We start from the raw sequence: 24,962 nt of genomic DNA on the forward strand, positions 1-24,962 counted from the left end.
GTCCTACATTGGTTAGGGTTACAATTCACAAGCTTAGCATTTGCCATTTTCAGACTGTTGGGATGTCAGACCAACATGTGAGGGGGCACCCAGAGTTGAAAAGGGGACCTCTTGATCTGCAGTCAAATGCTCTACCACTGAGCTATACCCCCAGGAAAAACAAAGCATTAGAGTCCACCCTCTATCGTTCAATAACTCTTTTTTTTTTGTGGCTAAGATTCAACCCTGTCCAGAGATAAACATGCTTGTCACATCACTTGTGTGAGGGAACTGACAATAAGTCCAACATCTCATTAGTCCTACATTGGTTAGGGTTACAATTCACAAGCTTAGCATTCGCCATTTTCAGACTGTTGGGATGTCAGACAAACATGTGAGGGGGCACCCAGAGTTGAACTGGGGACCTCTTGATCTGCAGTCAAATGCTCTACCACTGAGCTATACCCCCACAAAAAGTAAAGCATTACAGTCCACCCTCTATCGTTTCAATAACTCTTTTTTTTATGTTTTAAATTTCAATCCTGTACAGAGATAAACATTCATGTCACATCATGTGTGGGAGGGAACTGGCAATAAGTTCAACATCTCTTTAGTCTTACATTCACCAGGTCAGCATTCACCAGTTTCAGACTGATGAGATGTCAGACCAACGTTTGAGGGGGCACCCAGAGTTGAACTGGGGACCTCTTGATCTGCAGTCAAATGCTCTACCACTGAGCTATACCCCCAGGAAAGACAAAGCATTAGAGTCCACCCTCTATCGTTCAATAACTCTTTTTTTTTTTGGCTAAGATTCAACCCTGTCCAGAGATAAACATGCATGTCACATCACTTGTGTGAGGGAACTGACAATAAGTCCAACATCTCATTAGTCCTACATTGGTTAGGGTTACAATTCACAAGCTTAGCATTCGCCATTTTCAGACTGTTGGGATGTCAGACCAACATGTGAGGGGGCACCCAGAGTTGAAAAGGGGACCTCTTGATCTGCAGTCAAATGCTCTACCACTGAGCTATACCCCCAGGAAAAACAAAGCATTAGAGTCCACCCTCTATCGTTCAATAACTCTTTTTTTTTTTTTGGCTAAGATTCAACCCTGTCCAGAGATAAACATGCTTGTCACATCACTTGTGTGAGGGAACTGACAATAAGTCCAACATCTCATTAGTCCTACATTGGTTAGGGTTACAATTCACAAGCTTAGCATTCGCCATTTTCAGACTGTTGGGATGTCAGACAAACATGTGAGGGGGCACCCAGAGTTGAACTGGGGACCTCTTGATCTGCAGTCAAATGCTCTACCACTGAGCTATACCCCCACAAAAAGTAAAGCATTACAGTCCAGCCTCTATCGTTTCAATAACTATTTTTTTTGTTTTAAAGTTGTACTATGTAACTTTTTTTATAAAACAAATCTTAAAATTCTCCTAACTATTAAATCACAAAAGTTTTAGAAGATCCGCGCCGTGAATTTCAGCCTGTAAAGCCTTCTCTATATGTAAACTGAGATCCTTGCCGTGGACCGGATCTCGCGCCAAAATTGCGTCATCACACTACCGGCCAATCACAGCGAGGGTTATACAACTGCCGGCCAATCACAGCGCATCTTGAAATGGGGTCGCTAATACTCGCTATGGCAGCCATATTTGTTGTCGCCCGTTTGTACCATCCCTTCTCTAGGTAATTTCGCCTACCAGGCAGGGTGAAGGAGTCCGTATCTCTGGAATTACTGAACGCACAGGAACAAGGGACCCCTTAAAAGATAGATCTCAGCGAGGTGGAGGCAGACGCGGGGGTCTGAAGGTACGAAAAACGGACGAAAGACGCGGACGCGACCGCGGTTTGCTATAGGGCTAATGACCACTAGTTGGGCAACTTACACAGTATGGCTTTAAGATTCAATCCTGTACAGAGATAAACATTCATGTCACATCATGTGTGGGAGGGAACTGACAATAAGTGCAACATCTCATTAGGCCTACATTGGTTTGGGTTATAATTCACCGGGTTAGCATTCACCTGTTTTTGACTAATGTGAAATCAGACCAACGTGTGAGGGGGCACCCAGAGTTGAACTGGGGACCTCTTGATCTGCAGTCAAATGCTCTACCACTGAGCTATACCCCCACAAAAAGTAAAATATTAGAGTCCACCCTCTATCGTTTCAATAACTCTTTTTTTGTTGTTTTAAGATTCAATCCTGTACAGAGATAAACATGCATGTCACATCATGTGTGTGAGGGGACGGACAATAAATGGGACATCTCATTAGTCCTACATTGGTTAGGGTTACAATTCACAAGCTTAGCATTTGCCATTTTCAGACTGTTGGGATGTCAGACCAACATGTGAGGGGGCACCCAGAGTTGAACTGGGGACCTCTTGGATCTGCAGTCAAATGCTCTACCACTGAGCTATACCCCCACAAAAAGTAAAGCATTAGAGTCCACCCTCTATCGTTTCAATAACTCTTTTTTTGTTGTTTTAAGATTCAATCCTGTACAGAGATAAACATGCATGTCACATCATGTGTGTGATGGGACGGACAATAAATCGGACATCTAATTAGTCCTACATTGTTAGGGTTATAATTCACTGGGTTAGCATTCACCAGTTTTTGACTAATGGGATATCAGACCAGCGTTTGAGGGGGCACCCAGAGTTGAACTGGGGACCTCTTGATCTGCAGTCAAATGCTCTACCACTGAGCTATACCCCAACAAAATGTAAAGCATTATCGTTTCAATAACTCTTTTTGTGTTGTTTTAAGATTCAATCCTGTACAGAGATAAACATGCATGTCACATCATGTGTGTGAGGGGACGGACAATAAATCGGACATCTCATTAGTCTTACATTGGTTAAGGATACAATTCACAAGCTTAGCATTCGCCATTTTAAGACTGTTGGGATGTCAGACAAACATGTGAGGGGGCACCCAGAGTTGAACTGGGGACCTCTTGATCTGCAGTCAAATGCTCTACCACTGAGCTATACCCCCACAAAAAGTAAAGCATTACAGTCCACCCTCTATCGTTTCAATAACTCTTTTTTTTATGTTTTAAATTTCAATCCTGTACAGAGATAAACATTCATGTCGCATCATGTGTGGGAGGGAACTGGCAATAAGTTCAACATCTCTTTAGTCTTACATTCACCAGGTCAGCATTCACCAGTTTCAGACTGATGAGATGTCAGACCAACGTTTGAGGGGGCACCCAGAGTTGAACTGGGGACCTCTTGATCTGCAGTCAAATGCTCTACCACTGAGCTATACCGCCAGGAAAAACAAAGCATTAGAGTCCACCCTCTATCGTTCAATAACTCTTTTTTTTTTTGGCTAAGATTCAACCCTGTCCAGAGATAAACATGCATGTCACATCACTTGTGTGAGGGAACTGACAATAAGTCCAACATCTCATTAGTCCTACATTGGTTAGGGTTACAATTCACAAGCTTAGCATTTGCCATTTTCAGACTGTTGGGATGTCAGACCAACATGTGAGGGGGCACCCAGAGTTGAAAAGGGGACCTCTTGATCTGCAGTCAAATGCTCTACCACTGAGCTATACCCCCAGGAAAAACAAAGCATTAGAGTCCACCCTCTATCGTTCAATAACTCTTTTTTTTTTGTGGCTAAGATTCAACCCTGTCAAGAGATAAACATGCTTGTCACATCACTTGTGTGAGGGAACTGACAATAAGTCCAACATCTCATTAGTCCTACATTGGTTAGGGTTACAATTCACAAGCTTAGCATTCGCCATTTTCAGACTGTTGGGATGTCAGACAAACATGTGAGGGGGCACCCAGAGTTGAACTGGGGACCTCTTGATCTGCAGTCAAATGCTCTACCACTGAGCTATACCCCCACAAAAAGTAAAGCATTACAGTCCACCCTCTATCGTTTCAATAACTCTTTTTTTTATGTTTTAAATTTCAATCCTGTACAGAGATAAACATTCATGTCACATCATGTGTGGGAGGGAACTGGCAATAAGTTCAACATCTCTTTAGTCTTACATTCACCAGGTCAGCATTCACCAGTTTCAGACTGATGAGATGTCAGACCAACGTTTGAGGGGGCACCCAGAGTTGAACTGGGGACCTCTTGATCTGCAGTCAAATGCTCTACCACTGAGCTATACCCCCAGGAAAAACAAAGCATTAGAGTCCACCCTCTATCGTTCAATAACTCTTTTTTTTTTTGGCTAAGATTCAACCCTGTCCAGAGATAAACATGCATGTCACATCACTTGTGTGAGGGAACTGACAATAAGTCCAACATCTCATTAGTCCTACATTGGTTAGGGTTACAATTCACAAGCTTAGCATTCGCCATTTTCAGACTGTTGGGATGTCAGACCAACATGTGAGGGGGCACCCAGAGTTGAAAAGGGGACCTCTTGATCTGCAGTCAAATGCTCTACCACTGAGCTATACCCCCAGGAAAAACAAAGCATTAGAGTCCACCCTCTATCGTTCAATAACTCTTTTTTTTTTTTTGGCTAAGATTCAACCCTGTCCAGAGATAAACATGCTTGTCACATCACTTGTGTGAGGGAACTGACAATAAGTCCAACATCTCATTAGTCCTACATTGGTTAGGGTTACAATTCACAAGCTTAGCATTCGCCATTTTCAGACTGTTGGGATGTCAGACCAACATGTGAGGGGGCACCCAGAGTTGAACTGGGGACCTCTTGATCTGCAGTCAAATGCTCTACCACTGAGCTATACCCCCACAAAAAGTAAAGCATTAGAGTCCACCCTCTATCATTTCAATAACTATTTTTTTTGTTTTAAGATTCAATCCTGTACAGAGATAAACATTCATGTCACATCATGTGTGGGAGGGAACTGACAATAAGTGCAACATCTCATTAGTCCTACATTGGTTTGGGTTACAATTCACAAGCTTAGCATTTGCCATTTTCAGACTGTTGGGATGTCAGACCAACATGTGAGGGGGCACCCAGAGTTGAACTGGGGACCTCTTGATCTGCAGTCAAATGCTCTACCACTGAGCTATACCCCCACAAAAAGTAAAACATTAGAGTCCACCCTCTATCGTTTCAATAACTCTTTTTTTGTTGTTTTAAGATTCAATCCTGTACAGAGATAAACATGCATGTCACATCATGTGTGTGATGGGACGGACAATAAATCGGACATCTCATTAGTCCTACATTGTTAGGGTTATAATTCACTGGGTTAGCATTCACCAGTTTTTGACTAATGGGGTATCAGACCAGCGTTTGAGGGGGCACCCAGAGTTGAACTGGGGACCTCTTGATCTGCAGTCAAATGCTCTACCACTGAGCTATACCCCAACAAAACGTAAAGTATTAGAGTCCACCCTCTATCGTTTCAATAACTCTTTTTTTGTTGTTTTAAGATTCAATCCTGTACAGAGATAAACATGCATGTCACATCATGTGTGTGAGGGGACGGACAATAAATGGGACATCTCATTAGTCCTACATTGGTTAAGGTTACAATTCACAAGCTTAGCATTCGCCATTTTCAGACTGTTGGGATGTCAGACCAACATGTGAGGGGGCACCCAGAGTTGAACTGGGGACCTCTTGATCTGCAGTCAAATGCTCTACCACTGAGCTATACCCCCAGAAAAAACAAAGCATTAGAGTCCACCCTCTATCGTTCAATAACTCTTTTTTTTTGGCTAAGATTCAACCCTGTCCAGAGATAAACATGCATGTCACATCACTTGTGTGAGGGAACTGACAATAAGTCCAACATCTCATTAGTCCTACATTGGTTAGGGTTACAATTCACAAGCTTAGCATTCGCCATTTTCAGACTGTTGGGATGTCAGACCAACATGTGAGGGGGCACCCAGAGTTGAAAAGGGGACCTCTTGATCTGCAGTCAAATGCTCTACCACTGAGCTATACCCCCAGGAAAAACAAAGCATTAGAGTCCACCCTCTATCGTTCAATAACTCTTTTTTTTTTTTGGCTAAGATTCAACCCTGTCCAGAGATAAATATGCTTGTCACATCACTTGTGTGAGGGAACTGACAATAAGTCCAACATCTCATTAGTCCTACATTGGTTAGGGTTACAATTCACAAGCTTAGCATTCGCCATTTTCAGACTGTTGGGATGTCAGACAAACATGTGAGGGGGCACCCAGAGTTGAACTGGGGACCTCTTGATCTGCAGTCAAATGCTCTACCACTGAGCTATACCCCCACAAAAAGTAAAGCATTACAGTCCACCCTCTATCGTTTCAATAACTATTTTTTTTGTTTTAAGATTCAATCCTGTACAGAGATAAACATTCATGTCACATCATGTGTGGGAGGGAACTGACAATAAGTGCAACATCTCATTAGTCCTACATTGGTTTGGGTTATAATTCACCGGGTTAGCATTCACCTGTTTTTGACTAATGTGAAATCAGACCAACGTGTGAGGGGGCACCCAGAGTTGAACTGGGGACCTCTTGATCTGCAGTCAAATGCTCTACCACTGAGCTATACCCCCAGGAAAAACAAAGGATTAGAGTCCACCCTCTATCGTTCAATAACTCTTTTTTTTTTTTGGCTAAGATTCAACCCTGTCCAGAGATAAACTTGCTTGTCACATCACTTGTGTGAGGGAACTGACAATAAGTCCAACATCTCATTAGTCCTACATTGGTTAGGGTTACAATTCACAAGCTTAGCATTCGCCATTTTCAGACTGTTGGGATGTCAGACCAACATGTGAGGGGGCACCCAGAGTTGAAAAGGGGACCTCTTGATCTGCAGTCAAATGCTCTACCACTGAGCTATACCCCCAGGAAAAACAAAGCATTAGAGTCCACCCTCTATCGTTCAATAACTCTTTTTTTTTTTTGGCTAAGATTCAACCCTGTCCAGAGATAAACATGCTTGTCACATCACTTGTGTGAGGGAACTGACAATAAGTCCAACATCTCATTAGTCCTACATTGGTTAGGGTTACAATTCACAAGCTTAGCATTCGCCATTTTCAGACTGTTGGGATGTCAGACCAACATGTGAGGGGGCACCCAGAGTTGAACTGGGGACCTCTTGATCTGCAGTCAAATGCTCTACCACTGAGCTATACCCCCACAAAAAGTAAAACATTAGAGTCCACCCTCTATCGTTTCAATAACTCTTTTTTTGTTGTTTTAAGATTCAATCCTGTACAGAGATAAACATGCATGTCACATCATGTGTGTGATGGGACGGACAATAAATCGGACATCTCATTAGTCCTACATTGTTAGGGTTATAATTCACTGGGTTAGCATTCACCAGTTTTTGACTAATGGGGTATCAGACCAGCGTTTGAGGGGGCACCCAGAGTTGAACTGGGGACCTCTTGATCTGCAGTCAAATGCTCTACCACTGAGCTATACCCCAACAAAACGTAAAGCATTAGAGTCCACCCTCTATCGTTTCAATAACTCTTTTTTTGTTGTTTTAAGATTCAATCCTGTACAGAGATAAACATGCATGTCACATCATGTGTGTGAGGGGACGGACAATAAATCGGACATCTCATTAGTCCTACATTGGTTAAGGTTACAATTCACAAGCTTAGCTTTCGCCATTTTCAGACTGTTGGGATGTCAGACCAACATGTGAGGGGGCACCCAGAGTTGAACTGGGGACCTCTTGATCTGCAGTCAAATGCTCTACCACTGAGCTATACCCCCACAAAAAGTAAAGCATTACAGTCCACCCTCTATTGTTTCAATAACTCTTTTTTTTATGTTTTAAATTTCAATCCTGTACAGAGATAAACATTCATGTCACATCATGTGTGGGAGGGAACTGGCAATAAGTTCAACATCTCTTTAGTCTTACATTCACCAGGTCAGCATTCACCAGTTTCAGACTGATGAAATGTCAGACCAACGTTTGAGGGGGCACCCAGAGTTGAACTGGGGACCTCTTGATCTGCAGTCAAATGCTCTACCACTGAGCTATACCCCCAGGAAAAACAAAGGATTAGAGTCCACCCTCTATCGTTCAATAACTCTTTTTTTTTTGGCTAAGATTCAACCCTGTCCAGAGATAAACATGCATGTCACATCACTTGTGTGAGGGAACTGACAATAAGTCCAACATCTCATTAGTCCTACATTGGTTAGGGTTACAATTCACAAGCTTAGCATTCGCCATTTTCAGACTGTTGGGATGTCAGACAAACATGTGAGGGGGCACCCAGAGTTGAACTGGGGACCTCTTGATCTGCAGTCAAATGCTCTACCACTGAGCTATACCCCCACAAAAAGTAAAGCATTAGAGTCCACCCTCTATCATTTCAATAACTATTTTTTTTGTTTTAAGATTCAATCCTGTACAGAGATAAACATTCATGTCACATCATGTGTGGGAGGGAACTGACAATAAGTGCAACATCTCATTAGTCCTACATTGGTTTGGGTTACAATTCACAAGCTTATCATTTGCCATTTTCAGACTGTTGGGATGTCAGACCAACATGTGAGGGGGCACCCAGAGTTGAACTGGGGACCTCTTGATCTGCAGTCAAATGCTCTACCACTGAGCTATACCCCCACAAAAAGTAAAGCATTAGAGTCCACCCTCTATCATTTCAATAACTCTTTTTTTGTTGTTTTAAGATTCAATCCTGTACAGAGATAAACATGCATGTCACATCATGTGTGTGATGGGACGGACAATAAATCGGACATCTCATTAGTCCTACATTGTTAGGGTTATAATTCACTGGGTTAGCATTCACCAGTTTCTGACTAATGGGATATCAGACCAGCATTTGAGGGGGCACCCAGAGTTGAACTGGGGACCTCTTGATCTGCAGTCAAATGCTCTACCACTGAGCTATACCCCCACAAAAAGTAAAGCATTACAGTCCACCCTCTATCGTTTCAATAACTCTTTTTTTTATGTTTTAAATTTCAATCCTGTACAGAGATAAACATTCATGTCACATCATGTGTGGGAGGGAACTGACAATAAGTTCAACATCTCTTTAGTCTTACATTCACCAGGTCAGCATTCACCAGTTTCAGACTGATGAGATGTCAGACCAACGTTTGAGGGGGCACCCAGAGTTGAACTGGGGACCTCTTGATCTGCAGTCAAATGCTCTACCACTGAGCTATACTCCCAGGAAAAACAAAGCATTAGAGTCCACCCTCTATTGTTCAATAACCCCTTTTTTTTTTTTTGGCTAAGATTCAACCCTATCCAGAGATAAACATGCATGTCACATCACTTGTGTGAGGGAACTGACAATAATACCAACATCTCATTAGTCCTACATTGGTTAGGGTTACAATTCACAAGCTTAGCATTCACCATTTTCAGACTGTTGGGATGTCAGACCAACATGTGAGGGGACACCCAGAGTTGAACAGGGGACCTCTTGATCTGCAGTCAAATGCTCTACCACTGAGCTATACCCCCACAAAAAGTAAAGCATTAGAGTCCACCCTTTATCGCAGGGCTACTCAACTTAGGAAGGCTCAGGGGCCACTCATCAAAATACCAAAGGTCCAAAGGGCCGCAAGCTAAAAATGACGGTCCTATTTTGGACGTTTACAATGATTTTGTAACAGACTTCATGACAAGCCTAATAATTAAGGAACCACACAGAAAACAGCCACATTTCTATCTATATAAGCCAGGCCAAACCTCATTGAACCAAAATATTGTCATGGATGGAATGATGAAATGATAAAATGACGATCAAATTATATTTATTCACACAATGTGGTGAAATGAACAGATCTGTTTTAATTGTTTTGTAACTGCCCCTTGGAAACAAATAGCACTGAGACCAGACTAATATACACAACAGTTCTATGGTCTGGGTATGTGAGGCTAGTGAATTGGCAATGTCAAGGTATTTTTTCTTATGCCAATAAATTCCTTTGAATTGAATTGAATAGAGTTGAGTGCAACAATTCTTTGAAATAATATCCTTGAAATAAAATTAAGTACTTGTTCTTTTGTAACAAAGCTCCTTTGAATTGTATTGAACATGTGTAACCGAGTGCAACAATTCCTTGAAATAATATCCTTGAAATAAAATTAAGTACTTCTTCTTTTGTAACTTTGAAAATGTGTAACAGAGTGGAACAATTCCTTGAAATATCCTTAAAATAAAATAAAGTCCTTCTTCTTTTGTAACAAATAAAATAAATTATAAAATAAAATACAAAAAGTCTCTTAGGGGTTTTGGAGAAAACATCATCTCACTTCAGCTGCATGTAGCCATGGCCTGACAGGCTCTTATTGATCCAGACCTGTAAATACAGTAAAAGACACACAAAGAATCATGAATATGCTATCTTTCAGTAATATTACTGACAGGCTCTTATTGATCCAGACCTGTAAATACAGTAAAAGACACACAAAGAATCATGAATATGCTATCTTTCAGTAATATTACTGACAGGCTGTTATTGATCCAGACCTGGCAGACCTGTAAATACAGTAGTAAAGGCAAACACAACAAATATTGTTAATATTATCATGTTACTGCTTGAATATTAAAAACTAATAGTTTCATAAATCAGCTATAGGCCTACTTACTTAATGTGAAACTTGAGTCTGCATATCGGCCACTAATTGCCCCAGGTCTGGCTGGTATGCAGAGGTTGCGGTGCGCAGACAGTCGTGCAGGTGCCTGTCAGTGAGAGCGTTGCGCTGTTTTGACTTGATCATTCCCATTGTTGAAAAGGCACTTTCACACACATAGGTTGACCCGAAACATGTCAGAATCTTCTTTGCACAAAGAGAGACAGTGCTGTAGGAAAGTCCAGCTACATAACGCATCCAGAAATCCACCAGGGATTCATCCTTATAACTCTGCTTCAAAGTGTTATTGTTTTTCAATTCAATAAGTTCCTCTTCAAATCTTTCCCTTGAAACCCCAAACCTGTCACAGTACTGGGAAACATCACTCACATCGGCGCTGTATGGGTTTTCCACCATGCGTATCACTGGCATGATCACTTTTAGGTCAGTGAAACGATTTCCAAACTCAGTAGCAAGCTCATCGAGGTATGCGACACATATTGCTGGCTGAAAGGAGACACTGCGTAGCTTGCTGATTTGTGAGCGTAAGGTTGGGAAGTGCGTGAAATCAGAAGCACCAAGCTGGTGTTGGTAAAGGGAGAGCTTCTCTCTGAAGGCTGAAACATCATTCACTAACACAGGCAGCACTTTGTCATTTCCTTGAAGCTTCAAATTGAGGGCATTTAAGTGCTTGGTTATGTCGGCCAGAAAAGCCACATCTAGCGCGAATTTCTCATCACTGACATAATACAGATCAGCCTGCTTCTTCTGTGTAATGAACTCTTGAATCGCTGGCAGCAAGTCCATAAACTTCTCCAGTACGATGCCTCTGCTCAGCCATCGGATTTCAGCGTGCAATGACAGGTCTTTATATTGTGCCTCGTATTCCTCAACCAATGTGCGGAACTGGCGGTGCTTAAGAGGAGAACTACTTCTAATGTAGTTAACAACTTTTACTACTTTACCCATCGTTGTTTTGAGTTCACCGCCCCGCAGCTTGGAGCAGAGCTGTTCCTGGTGAATAATGCAGTGGTAAGAAAAGAAGTCGGGAACTGCTGTTTCTTTTCTCAGTAATGCAACGAGCCCCTTTTCCCTTCCAACCATAGAGGGCGCACCATCCGTGGTAACTGACACCAGTTTACCCAAATCAATCTCTCTCCCTGGTCCTCTGAAGAAGCCCATGAGTGTCAAACAGATGTCCTCTCCTCTTGTCTGACCTGTTAATGGCAGAAGTGCGAGCAGTTCCTCCTTGAAACTATTGCCATTAAAAAAACGAACCCAGATCATTAGCTGCGCTGTGTCTGACACGTCAGTTGACTCATCAAGGGCCAGGCTGAAATGGGTTGATTTCTTGAGATCTTCAATCATTTTCAAAAACAAATTATCCGAAATGTTTTCCACACGTCGACAGAGGGTTGAATCAGAAACCTGCAGTTTAGCTATCTGTTTAATTATGGCGTCTTTGTTTTTAAAATCAGCAAAAAGAGACTCACTAGCGTCCAGCCAACATGTTTTCATCAGCTCCCCTTCAGTGAAAGGCCGTTTGCTTCTCGCCACATTCCAGGCTACTTTGAATGATACTTCTGTCACTCGGTCACTTTCCTTACAGTGGAATCTCAGTGTGCTTTGCTGTCCATGCAAGCCGGCTTTAAGAAGGCGGATCTTTTCCTTTCTTATGTTGCTCCCTGGTGGATATGCTGCTGAAAATGTCTCACCGTTCTGACTGTGGGTATCATGGTGGCGTTTAAGGTTGTCACGTTTCATGACAGCTATTGCTCTTTTGCATATGAGGCACACTGGCTTGTCTTTTACCTCCACAAAAGCAAACTCTTCCTCCCATGTTTGTTGAAAGACGCGGTGTTCATCTGAAATCTTTCTTTTGCTCTTCGCCATGTTTGCTGACAGACCGGTGAGATGCCACTTTTTTCTGTGTGCAGTGCACGCTGTCACTGTTTGTGTTTGCACTTCCTCGTACTGCCGTGTCGTCGCGTGCCGAACGCGCGGCTCTGCAAGTCCTCACCGCGTCAGGCATTCAACACTTGTGGGCTTGCAAATCGTCTATGTTTGGCGCGGAACACTGTCGTGCAACTAAGTATAAATCAGACATCAAAACAACACACCCACTGCATACGCATCATCGCCCTCTTGAGGAGATTGTTATAAATTATTTATTCACACTGAGAAATGCTCGGTTCACTCTGAACATAGAAAAATCATATTTTTATTGGTATGGTCATGACGGGCCGCACAGACAGGCGGCCGCGGGTTGAGTAGCACTGCTCTATCGTTTCAATAACTATTTTTTGTTGCTGTAAGATTCAATCCTGTACAGAGATAAACATGCATGTCACATCATGTGTGTGATGGGACGGACAATAAATCGGACATCTCATTAGTCCTACATTGTTTAGGGTTATAATTCACTGGGTTAGCATTCACCAGTTTTTGACTAATGGGATATCAGACCAGCGTTTGAGGGGGCACCCAGAGTTGAACTGGGGACCTCTTGATCTGCAGTCAAATGCTCTACCACTGAGCTATACCCCCACAAAACTTAAAGCATTAGAGTCCACCCTCTATTGTTTCAATAACTCTTTTTTTGTTGTTTTAAGATTCAATCCTGTACAGAGATAAACATGCATGTCACATCATGTGTGTGAGGGGACGGACAATAAATCGGACATCTCATTAGTCCTACATTGGTTAAGGTTAAAATTCACAAGCTTAGCATTTGCCATTTTCAGACTGTTGGGATGTCAGACCAACATGTGAGGGGGCACCCAGAGTTGAACTGGGGACCTCTTGATCTGCAGTCAAATGCTCTACCACTGAGCTATACCCCCACAAAAAGTAAAGCATTAGAGTCCACCCTCTATCGTTTCAATAACTCTTTTTTTTATGTTTTAAATTTCAATCCTGTACAGAGATAAACATTCATGTCACATCATGTGTGGGAGGGAACTGACAATAAGTTCAACATCTCTTTAGTCTTACATTCACCAGGTTAGCATTCACCAGTTTCAGACTGATGAGATGTCAGACCAACGTTTGAGGGGGCACCCAGAGATAAACTGGGGACCTCTTGATCTGCAGTCAAATGCTCTACCACTGAGCTATACCCCCAGGAAAAACAAAGCATTAGAGTCCACCCTCTATCGCTCAATAACTCTTTTTTTTCCCTTTTATTGGCTAAGATTCAATCCTGTCCAGATATAAACATGCATGTCACATCACTTGTGTGAGGGGACTGACCATAAATCCGACATCTCATTAGTCCTACATTGGTTAGGGTTATAATTCACTTGGTTAGCATTCACCAGTTTTAGACTATTGGGATTTAAGACCAATGTGTGAGGGGGCACCCAGAGTTGAACTGGGGACCTCTTGATCTGCAGTCAAATGCTCTACCACTGAGCTATACCCCCACAAAAAGTAAAGCATTAGAGTCCACCCTCTATCGTTCAATAACTCTTTTTTTTTCTTTTCTTTTTTTGGGGCTAAGGTTCAATCCTGTCCAGAGATAAACATGCATATCACATCACTTGTGTGAGGGAACTGACAATAAGTCCAACATCTCATTAGTCCTACATTGGTTAGGGTTACAATTCACAAGCTTAGCATTCGCCATTTTCAGACTGTTGGGATGTCAGACCAACATGTGAGGGGGCACCCAGAGTTGAACTGGGGACCTCTTGATCTGCAGTCAAATGCTCTACCACTGAGCTATACCCCCACAAAACGTAAAGCATTAGAGTCCACCCTCTATCGTTTCAATAACTCTTTTTTTGTTGTTTTAAGATTCAATCCTGTACAGAGATAAACATTCATGTCACATCATGTGTGGGAGGGAACTGACAATAAGTGCAACATCTCATTAGTCCTACATTGGTTATGGTTATTATTCACAAACTTAGCATTCTCCCTTTTCAGACTGCTGGGATGTCAGACCAACTTGTGAGGGGGCACCCAGAGTTGAACTGGGGACCTCTTGATCTGCAGTCAAATGCTCTACCACTGAGCTATACGCCCAGGAAAAACAAAGCATTAGAGTCCACCCTCTATCGTTCAATAACTGTTCTTTTTTTCCTTTTTTTTGGCTAAGATTCAACCCTGTCCAGAGATAAACATGCATGTCACATCACTTGTGTGAGGGAACTGACAATAAGTCCAACATCTCATTAGTCCTACATTGGTTAGGGTTACAATTCACAAGCTTAGCATTCACCATTTTCAGACTGTTGGGATGTCAGACCAACATGTGAGGGGGCACCCAGAGTTGAACTGGGGACCTCTTGATCTGCAGTCAAATGCTCTACCACTGAGCTATACCCCCACAAAAAGTAAAATATTAGAGTCCACCCTCTATCGTTTCAATAACTCTTTTTTTGTTGTTTTAAGATTCAATCCTGTACAGAGATAAACATGCATGTCACATCACGTGTGTGAGGGAACTGACAATAAGTCCATCTCATTAGTCCTACATTGGTTAGGGTTACAATTCACAAGCTTAGCATTCGCCATTTTCAGACTGTTGGGATGTCAGACCAACATGTGAGGGGGCACCCAGAGTTGAACTGGGGACCTCTTGATCTGCAGTCAAATGCTCTACCACTGAGCTATACCCCCACAAAAAGTAAAGCATTAGAGTACACCCTCTATCGTTCAATAACTTTTTTTTTTCTTTTCTTTTTTTGTGGCTAAGGTTCAATCCTGTCCAGAGATAAACATGAATGTCACATCACTTGTGTGAGGGAACTGACAATAAGTCCATCTCATTAGTCCTACATTGGTTAGGGTTACAATTCACAAGCTTAGCATTCGCCATTTTCAGACTGTTGGGATGTCAGACCAACATGTGAGGGGGCACCCAGAGTTGAACTGGGGACCTCTTGATCTGCAGTCAAATGCTCTACCACTGAGCTATACCCCCACAAAAAGTAAAGCATTAGAGTCCACCCTCTATCGTTTCAATAACTCTTTTTTTATGTTTTAAATTTCAATCCTGTACAGAGATAAACATTCATGTCACATCATGTGTGGGAGGGAACTGACAATAAGTTCAACATCTCTTTAGTCTTACATTCACCAGTTTCAGACTGTTGGGATGTCAGACCAACGTGTGAGGGGGCACCCAGAGTTGAACTGGGGACCTCTTGATTTGCAGTCAAATGCTCTACCACTGAGCTATACCCCCACAAAAAGTAAAGTATTAGAGTCCACCCTCTATCTTTTCAATAACTCTTTTTTTGTTGTTTTAAGATTCAATCCTGTACAGAGATAAACATGCATGTCACATCATGTGTGTGAGGGAACTGACAATAAGTCCAACATCTCATTAGTCTTACATTGGTTTGGGTTATAATTCACCAGGTTAGCATTCACCTGTATTTGACTAATGGGAAATCAGACCAACGTGTGAGGGGGCACCCAGAGTTGAACTGGGGACCTCTTGATCTGCAGTCAAATGCTCTACCACTGAGCTATACCCCCAGGAAAAACAAAGCATTAGAGTCCACCCTCTATCGTTCAATAACTCTTTTTTTTCTTTCCTTTATTTGGGGCTAAGTTTCAATCCTGTCCAGATATAAACATGCATGTCACATCACTTGTGTGAGGGGATTGACCATAAATCCGACATCTCATTAGTCCTACATTGGTTAGGGTTATAATTCACTTGGTTAGCATTCACCAGTTTTAGACTAATGGGATTTAAGACCAATGTGTGAGGGGGCACCCAGAGTTGAACTGGGTACCTCTTGATCTGCAGTCAAATGCTCTACCACTGAGCTATAACCCCACAAAAAGTAAAGCATTAGAGTCCACCCTCTATCGTTCAATAACTCTTTTTTTTTCTTTCTTTTTTTGGGCTAAGGTTCAATCCTGTCCAGAGATAAACATGCATGTCACATCACTTGTGTGAGGGAACTGACAATAAGTCCAACTTCTACCACTTTTTCTAGTCACATGTTCAAATACTGGATTCTGATTGGCTAAATTCCGGAGGTTATGGCAGAACAACCGCCGCAGTTGTGTGAGGACGAGATCAATGCGCCTCAGTGTACATCCGGGGACTTCAGGAGGTAGTCGGAACACCTTTCCCCCAACCAACATATGACGGTCGTAGCGGTCCTATGTTTACTAACGTGCGTACGACGTCGCCGATTTATTTGGATCCAATGCAATCCACCAACTTTAAAGCCCCTTTTCTCTGAACCTATGCCTTTCTGGAAGCGAACAGCCTCTATTTACGGCCGGAACGGTCCTTCTAACTGACGTTAGCTTAGCTGTATGCTAGACATCTTTCTCTGCATGGAGTTGGCGTCATCTGGTGGTGAGTAGAAGATGTTGTTTGTGGAACTATTTGCTGTCGTCGCGGAAGTTTTATAGGCAATAATGATTGTAACTTAATATCCTTGCAAGTTACAACTATGTGTTTTCTTTCATGTATACGGAAAAAAGTGGTAGAAAAGCTATTTACCACTCGGGGTCGGACATTATGCTCTGATAATGTCCTGTGTGAGGGTGTTATCGGACTCGGCGAAGCCGAGTCCGATCACCCCCTCACACAGGACATTATCAGAGCATAATGTCCTCTCACTCGGGGTAAATTGCTTACATCTCATTAGTCCTACATTGGTTAGGGTTACAATTCACAAGCTTAGCATTCGCCATTTTCAGACTGTTGGGATGTCAGACCAACATGTGAGGGGGCACCCAGAGTTGAACTGGGGACCTCTTGATCTGCAGTCAAATGCTCTACCACTGAGCTAGACCCCCACAAAAAGTAAAATATTATAGTCCACCCTCTATCGTTTCAATAACTCTTTTTTTGTTGTTTTAAGATTCAATCCTGTACAGAGATAAACATGCATGTCACTTCATGTGTGTGTGGGGACTGACCATAAAACCGACATCTCATTAGTCCTACATTGTTTAGGGTTATAATTCACCAGGTTAGCTTTCACCAGTTTCGGACTTATGGGATATCAAACCAACGTGGGAGGGGGCACCCAGAGTTGAACTGGGGACCTCTTGATCTGCAGTCAAATGCTCTACCACTGAGCTATACCCGCACAAAAAGCAGAGCATTGGAGTCCACCCTCTATCGTTTCAATAACTCTTTATTATTGTGCTAATATTCAATCCTGTCCAGAGATGAACATGCATGTCACATCATGTGTGTGAGGGGACTGATCATAAATCCAACAACTCATTAGTCTTACATTAGTTTGGATTATAATTCACCCGGTTAGCATTCACCAGTTTCAGTCTGATGGGATGTCAGACCAACATGTGAGGGGGCACCCAGAGTTGAACTGGGGACCTCTTGATCTGCAGTCAAATGCTCTACCACTGAGCTATACCCCCACAAAAAGCAAAGCATTAGAGTCCATCCTCTATCGTCTCAATAACTCTTTTTTTGGTGTTAAGATTCAATCCTGTCCAGATAAAGACATGCATGTCACATCACGTGTGTGAGGGGAAAGACCATAAGTCCAACATCTCATTAGTCCTATATCGGTTAGGGTTATAATTCACCAAGTTAGCATTCACCAGTTTCAGACTGATGGGATGTCACACCAACATGTGAGGGGGCACCCAGAGTTGAACTGGGGGCCTCTTGATCTGCAGTCAAATGCTCTACCACTGAGCTATACCCCCACAAAAAATAAAGCATTAGAGTCCACCTTCTATCGTTTCAATAACTCATTTTTTTTTGGGGGGGGGGGGCTAAATTTCAAACCTTTTCCAGCGATAAACTTTCATGTCACTTCACGTGTGTGAGGGGACTGAACATAAGTCAGACTTTTCATTAGTTCTACATCGATTAGGGTTAGAATTCACCAGGTTAGCATTCACCAGTTTCGGACTAAAGGAATGTCAGACCAAGTCAAATGCTCTACCACTGAGCTATACCCCCACAAAAAGAGTACAAAAAGAAAAACAAACAAAGAAACAAAACACTTTAAGAAATTGTGAAAATAGCAGATCTTATACACTTATACAGTATGAAACAAAGCTGCTACCTTCAACGTGTGGTTGCCTATTTATTGTCTTGATAGCCAAATTGTCATGTGAATTGTGACCAATCCTCAAACTAGCACCACTCCTCCATTGAACTCAATGGACTTAATCTATAATGGGGACGTCACCAAGAATGCTGCTTCCTGATTGGCTAAAGTTGACCCTAATAAAATAATGGCCGGACTAGAACTATAGTCTGGTTGCCCTACTGGCAACCTTGTACTGTAGTATAAGGCTCTGCGATGTTAGGAAAACCTTCGATATTCGATAACGTTGTTGAATGCCTCGAAATCGATATTGGTAAAAACAATTGCATTTAGTTTTTAATGTTTTTCTGCTAGGTCCACTGCCTGCCTAACCCAGATAATGAATAGCATATCCATGCTTGCACATTGCACAGTACACATTGAATCCCTTATTTCCATTTCCCAACAATGGTTTTATTGAAATAACCACACCTGGTTACAGATGGACTGCTTTTTTGCATGTGCTACGTGCATGCATAGTGTGTCTGTTAATACATTTGACACATACACCAATACCTCATTTCAAGCTGTCTTCGTCGATATGTATACCGCGCATGTTGATACCTCGATATCGTTGACATTTTCAATATATTGCCCAGCCTGTACAACATTTTTTTTTTTTTTTTGTATTGACTACACTTCTTCTGTTCTTCATTTTTGTCTAATAAAATATTCAATCAATCAGTGCTCCTCCACCTGCAGGTGCGGAGGCCATGGTGCATGAGGGTCTGGTTCCCAGGCTGGTGAAGAAGCTCTCAGAGGAAGAGGAGGATGAGGAGGTTTGTGTAGGGACGGGACGGTGATAATCGTTATTATCGTTTATCGTGATAAAAAATAGGGTTAGGGTTAGCTCACAATAATCGTATCGTGGAGATTGAAATTTATCGTGAAATTATCCTCCATCCATGCACTGAGATCAATCCACCTTTTTATTTGCCAAGTTGCATATCCGTTACCATTTAAACCCTCTAAATCCGACCCCGACCCCCGGCGCCAAGGAGGCGCTCCTGGAGCACCTTCCTGCGCTGAGGAGCCGCACGGGGCCAGGAGAGGAGGAGCTGGTGAGGAGAGCAGCACACAGTGCCCTGCAGGTCATCACCTGGACCCCATGAACAGCAGGGGGCGCCAATACTACTTGGGTGTTTTTTTTTTTGTTTTTTTTTCACTCTCTACCAAAATTTCTTTGCAAAAGAATGCCGATCTACCTGCTCATTGTGAGCATTGTGAGCTTGTAGATCTGCTGTTTGCTAGTTTGAGTTTCGGGCAAACGTATTATTTCTCTTTTGGGGACAAAGCTGAAAGGTTTGGGAACCACTGCTCTAGTCTTTGTAAAACTGAACAGAGTTGCACTGTATGTTTTTGCACACTGTTTTTTTTTTTTTTTTTTTTTCAATCCACACCAAATGTCTTCACTTAAAAATAGCAGATCTACAAGCTCACAACGCATCGTAATGTGCTGCGCTGCGATACGTTGTGAGCTTAGCTTATAGATCGGCTATTTTTGAAGGAAATACTCTGCCCCTGGATAATGGAAGTTAGGGATGTTATTACCGCGATAATGTTGTAGATCGCAATTTATTTTGGTCACGATAATCGCAACATTAAATGTTCATATCGTCGCTGTCGGGCAGAAAGCTTGTATCTCCAAGTTTCAAATTTGTACGTTTTTTCACAAAGCAAAGCCCTGCTTCATCGTACAAGGCCGTCGCACAAAAGTAGTGAGCGATCTACAAGCACACAACGCCTGTGCGAGGCGTTGTGTGCTTGTAGATCGGCTGCTTTCACTAGTTTCAATCATTTTTAAAATGATAAATGCGAAACGAAGGGTTTTGGACATACAAGGCTTTCACCCGACAACGACGATATGGTCCCATCCATCCCTAGGTGTGTGTGCTGCTGCTGTCCTCCCTGAGGCGGTGTGTGAGGGTGGAGGTGCTCGGCGCGTTGGCCTGTGGCGCAGTGGGTCTTCTGAGGCAGCGCCTGACACACCGCAGCCCTCGCATCCGCACTGAGGCCGCCGGTGCCCTGCTCAACATCAGGTAAAAAGACATATTTAGCCATTAATAGTACGCATCTCTGTGTTTTACCTCTATAACCTGTGTGTGTGTGTGTGTGTGTGTGTGTGTGTGTGCGTGTGCGTGTGCGTGTGCGTGCGTGTGTGTGCGTGTGTGTGCGTGTGTGTGTGCGTGTGTGGTCAGTGTGGTGTTGGAGGGGAAGCAGAGTGTGTGTGATCAGGGTGTGGTTCCAGTGCTGGTGTCTCTGCTGACAGACAGTGAGAGCAGAGTGCAGGCCAACGCTGCCGGTGCCATCATGAACACTGCTGTTATCAGCGCAGGTAGGCTCACACACACACATACACACACACACACACACGCACACACACACACACACACACACACACACACACACACACACACACACACAGACACACACCTTGATCACATGACCAGTCTGTTTTTAAAGACATTTGATGGTCCCAGCAGTGAGATGTAATGAGGCTTGGGTTGAGGTTTATAATATATTGAGATATAACGCTTCTTATATTATTACACCGTAGCCGCGACCCTATAGTGAAATTATTTATTGATGCATACTGAAACAATCTAGACAAGGGTGTCATCTCTAGTTTTTATTGTGGCTTTATGACAAAAAAAGAAAAACAACATAACACAGAATATATTAAAGAAAAGTGGGAAGGTAACCTCGTTATTTCAAATGACAAATGGTCTGAGATCTGTACATTTCAATGGAACTGTACTAATTCACATATCTGGAGAGAATTTGGATGGAAGTGCCTTGTTCGTTTTTTTATTATACCTAACCTAAACAGAAGGCTTATTTCTTTGAGGGGGAGGCAACATGTTGGAGACGATGTGGGTCTCAGGAAGCTAACCATTGGAATATGTTTTGGGAGTGTCCAGTGATAAAGACCTTCCGGACAGAATTTCATAGATCAATAAATACAATATTGGGTGCAGATTTGCCCCTGGAATTTACTTTACTGTTTCTGGAACATCCACATTTCTAGACAGGTAGATCTTACGAATACCTATTTGGTGTTTTGATATCAGCCTGCAGAAAAGTATTTACAAGGCACTCAGCAGGAGCGGTTTTGCAGTCTCTAAATCGCACTGTTGTGAAGAAAAAAGAGTTGAGCCGGAAGGTAAAGCTCTCTGTCTACCGAGCAATCTTCGCTCCTACTCTCACCTATGGTCATGAAGTGTGGGTCATGACCGAAAGTATAAGGTTGCGGGTGCAAGCGGCCCTCAGACGGGTGGCTGGTATCTATCTCCCTTAGAGATAGGGTGAGAAGTTCAGTCACCCGAGAGAGACATGAAGTAGAACCGCTGCTCCTACACTTGGAAAGGAGTCAGCTTAGGTGGTTCGGGCATCTAGTTCGGATGCTCCCCGGGCGCCTTCCTAGGAAGGTCCTCGATGCACGTCCCACTGGGAGGAGACCCCGTGGCGGACCAAAGACCAGGTGGAAAGATTACATCTCCAAACTGGCTTGGGAACGCCTCGGTATACTCCCTGAGGGAGTGGAGGAAGTTGCTCGGCATAAGGAAATCTGGAAGTCTCATTTGCAACTGCTACTTGAAAATGGATGGATGGATGGTAAATACTGAGGCCCCCACCATAAAAGAATGGATAGATTTGGTGAATGAAATCTATGTTATGGAACTAGAAAGATGCAATTGGAAATTGCAAGTTTGGTTGCTTATTTATTGTCTGGATAGCCAGATAGTCATTGGAAGTTTGACCAATCCTCAAGCTAGAAACACTCCCCCATTGAACTCACTGGTCTTACTCTAGAATGGTGACGTCACCAAGAATGCTGCTTCCTTATTGGCTAAAAGTTTATCCAGAACATTAAGAGGTAAGCTGGGCTAAAACTAGCTCTGGTCCAGAACTAGACCAGGATTTCTCTACCCCTACGAGGGCTCAACTTCAGTCAAAATAAACTAAACTACTTCGCTACTCACCAAACCAAAGGTAGTTTTGAGTTGTTGAAAGTCTATTCTCCGCGGTGGGAAACCTCTCAGCACCCCACCCACTCTGTAAAATACATTATTTTTGTCATGAAATAAAACGCATCCAACTCGACCGCCGCTTATTTCCGGGTTGTGTCTGCGGTGGCCGCTGGGTGGCTGGAGGCGGGTGCATTTTATTTCATAACAAAAAAATATATATTTTACAGAGTGGGTGGGGTGCAGAGAAGTTTCCCAACGTGGAGAATAGACTTTCATCAACGTTTCAAAATGGTGTTAGGATGCGACAAAAAAATATTATTATTATTATTGAAATCAAGTCTCCATGGCATGAGTAATCAATAGAAAAATATTAGGGGTGAACTACTCCTTTAATTTCTATCTATCTATCTATCTATCTATCTATCTATCTATCTATCTATCTATCTATAATCTCCCTCTCTCTCTAGGCAAGTCTCAGTGTCTCTCGGCTGGCGCACTGGGTCCCCTGGTCCAGCTGGTGTCGAGTGGCGAGCGTGCGGTGTGCATCAACGCTCTGAGGGCTCTGGCGGCCCTGGCGGAGGCCCCCGGCGCCAAGGAGGCGCTCCTGGAGCACCTCCCTGCGCTGAGGAGCCGCACGGGGCCAGGAGAGGAGGAGCTGGTGAGGAGAGCTGCACACAGTGCCCTGCAGGTCATTACCTGGACCCCATGAACAGCAGGGGGCGCCAATACGTCATTTAAAAAAACAGGCATAAACCCATGTGGCTGGAAAGTTATATTACAGATCCATCTAAAAAGAAAATTATATTGTGTAAAAAACCATTGCAGATGCCATAGCAGCCCAACTCATATATTACTGCGGAACCTTCCCACTGGACTTCAAGCAACTCTGACTTCAGAAGGTCGACATTTCTCTGTTATAAATCCTTGTTTTGAGTGGTCTCGTGTAATATTGTTATTTTGAAACGTGGACTTTTGATATTCATGAGCTGTATGCTATAAAAATTTGCACTAATGTATCTAGAAAATATGAAAGTTTAATAAAATGTATGAAAAAGATTCACAAAAATGTTCTTTTACACAATATTCATTTTTCTTTTAGATTGATCCGTAAATTATCGTTGTTGTCGGGTGAAAACCTTCCTTTTTTTGTTATTATTTAAAAAACGATTTAAAATAGTGAAAATAGCCGATCTCCAAGCACACAACGCGATGCAAGGCGGCGTGTGCTTGTAGATGTTTTCACTACTTTTGTGCAACACTCAAAAGTAGTGAAATGATGATGTATGATGATGTAGGGCTTTAATTTACCCCCAAAAAAACATATTTGAAACTTGGAGATACAAGGTTTCTGCCTGACAGTTACTGTATGTTATATTAAAGGGATATTTCACTTTCAGAAAAAGCTTTGGGTCATTTTATTGTCTAATCAGGCTTTTAGGTGCACCCCAGACCGTTTTCTTTTTTTAAGTTGCTTGATTGATTCCGTATTTAGACATTTGATATGCCTATTCATTTTATCAAACGCCCCCATCCTACAGTATACAAACTCATTGTAAATGCATTGGGCAACCACACTAAGGTATATGCCCTAGCGAGTAGTTTGACCACTTCAAATGCTCTAATCTTAAAATAATATACTGAAAAGAGCCTAATTCTGCAAGCTTGTACAGTAGATTGCCTAAAATATTTCACCGAGCAACATCCACAGAAGCAGTGGCGGTTTTAGGCAGAGGCTTTGGGGACTTAAGCACCACTATTTTCCAGACTAGCACCAGTAGTTTTCCTCTGCAGAAAAGAACGCACCGAACTGTCCTTTGACACCAGCGCTACTGCCATCTTAGCCTGAATGAGACATCTCTGATAAACCTCGCATAGCCAGACTTACTCGTGTCCCTGATTGGCTCTCACGGCTCTTTGCCGTTGTCCCATTGGCCAAAAAGAAAAAGCAGACAACATTTCTTGACTCTGGAACTATCTTTGGGAGTTTCCGCCCCGCCCCCCTTTCAGAGGCTAGTGTGTGTTTACTTTCGCTTTGACAATGCACGTTTATCTTTCTGGATATGAGAAAAAGAAAAAGTGTCAAACGGGCCTGCGGCAACAGCGAACAGGTAAATAAACATTCTTGCACTGTCAGTTGTAACTTGTGTTGTGCGATGGAGCCACGGTGCTGCTTTAGTGGCGATAAGGGCTTTGAGTTGCGTTAGCCAGCTGCCTTGCGTGTCACGGATAGACACTTGTAATGCTGCGGTTTTGTAATCTCTCCTACCTCGCTGTCTGTCGCTGACAGTCGCTACAGTCTTCAGTGCAAGCAAGGGCTTTGAGTTGTGTGTTAGCCTGGAACTCCTTCCTATGGGGAATCGTTAAACACTTGTGTTTTTGGTTCTGTT

At 42.8% G+C, this 24,962-nt stretch overlaps 1 protein-coding gene across 1 annotated transcript in view; it reads left to right on the plus strand.

The window, feature by feature from the left end:
- Nucleotides 1-23,284, plus strand: part of rsph14 (radial spoke head 14 homolog) — a gene marked incomplete at both ends in the record, with an annotated part of 80,897 nt that extends 57,613 nt beyond the window's left edge. Inside the window, 5 exons of the mRNA XM_080738466.1 lie at nt 19,307-19,383; nt 19,603-19,695; nt 20,489-20,643; nt 20,803-20,939; nt 23,043-23,284. Of these exons, the coding sequence (XP_080594592.1) occupies nt 19,307-19,383; nt 19,603-19,695; nt 20,489-20,643; nt 20,803-20,939; nt 23,043-23,284 (704 nt within the window). The remainder of the gene's footprint in view (nt 1-19,306; nt 19,384-19,602; nt 19,696-20,488; nt 20,644-20,802; nt 20,940-23,042) is intronic.
- Between the last annotated feature and the right edge of the window lie 1,678 nt (nt 23,285-24,962).

Source organism: Nannobrachium achirus, assembly GCF_963921795.1.
Source record: "Nannobrachium achirus genome assembly, chromosome: 12".
NCBI lineage: Eukaryota > Metazoa > Chordata > Actinopteri > Myctophiformes > Myctophidae > Nannobrachium > Nannobrachium achirus.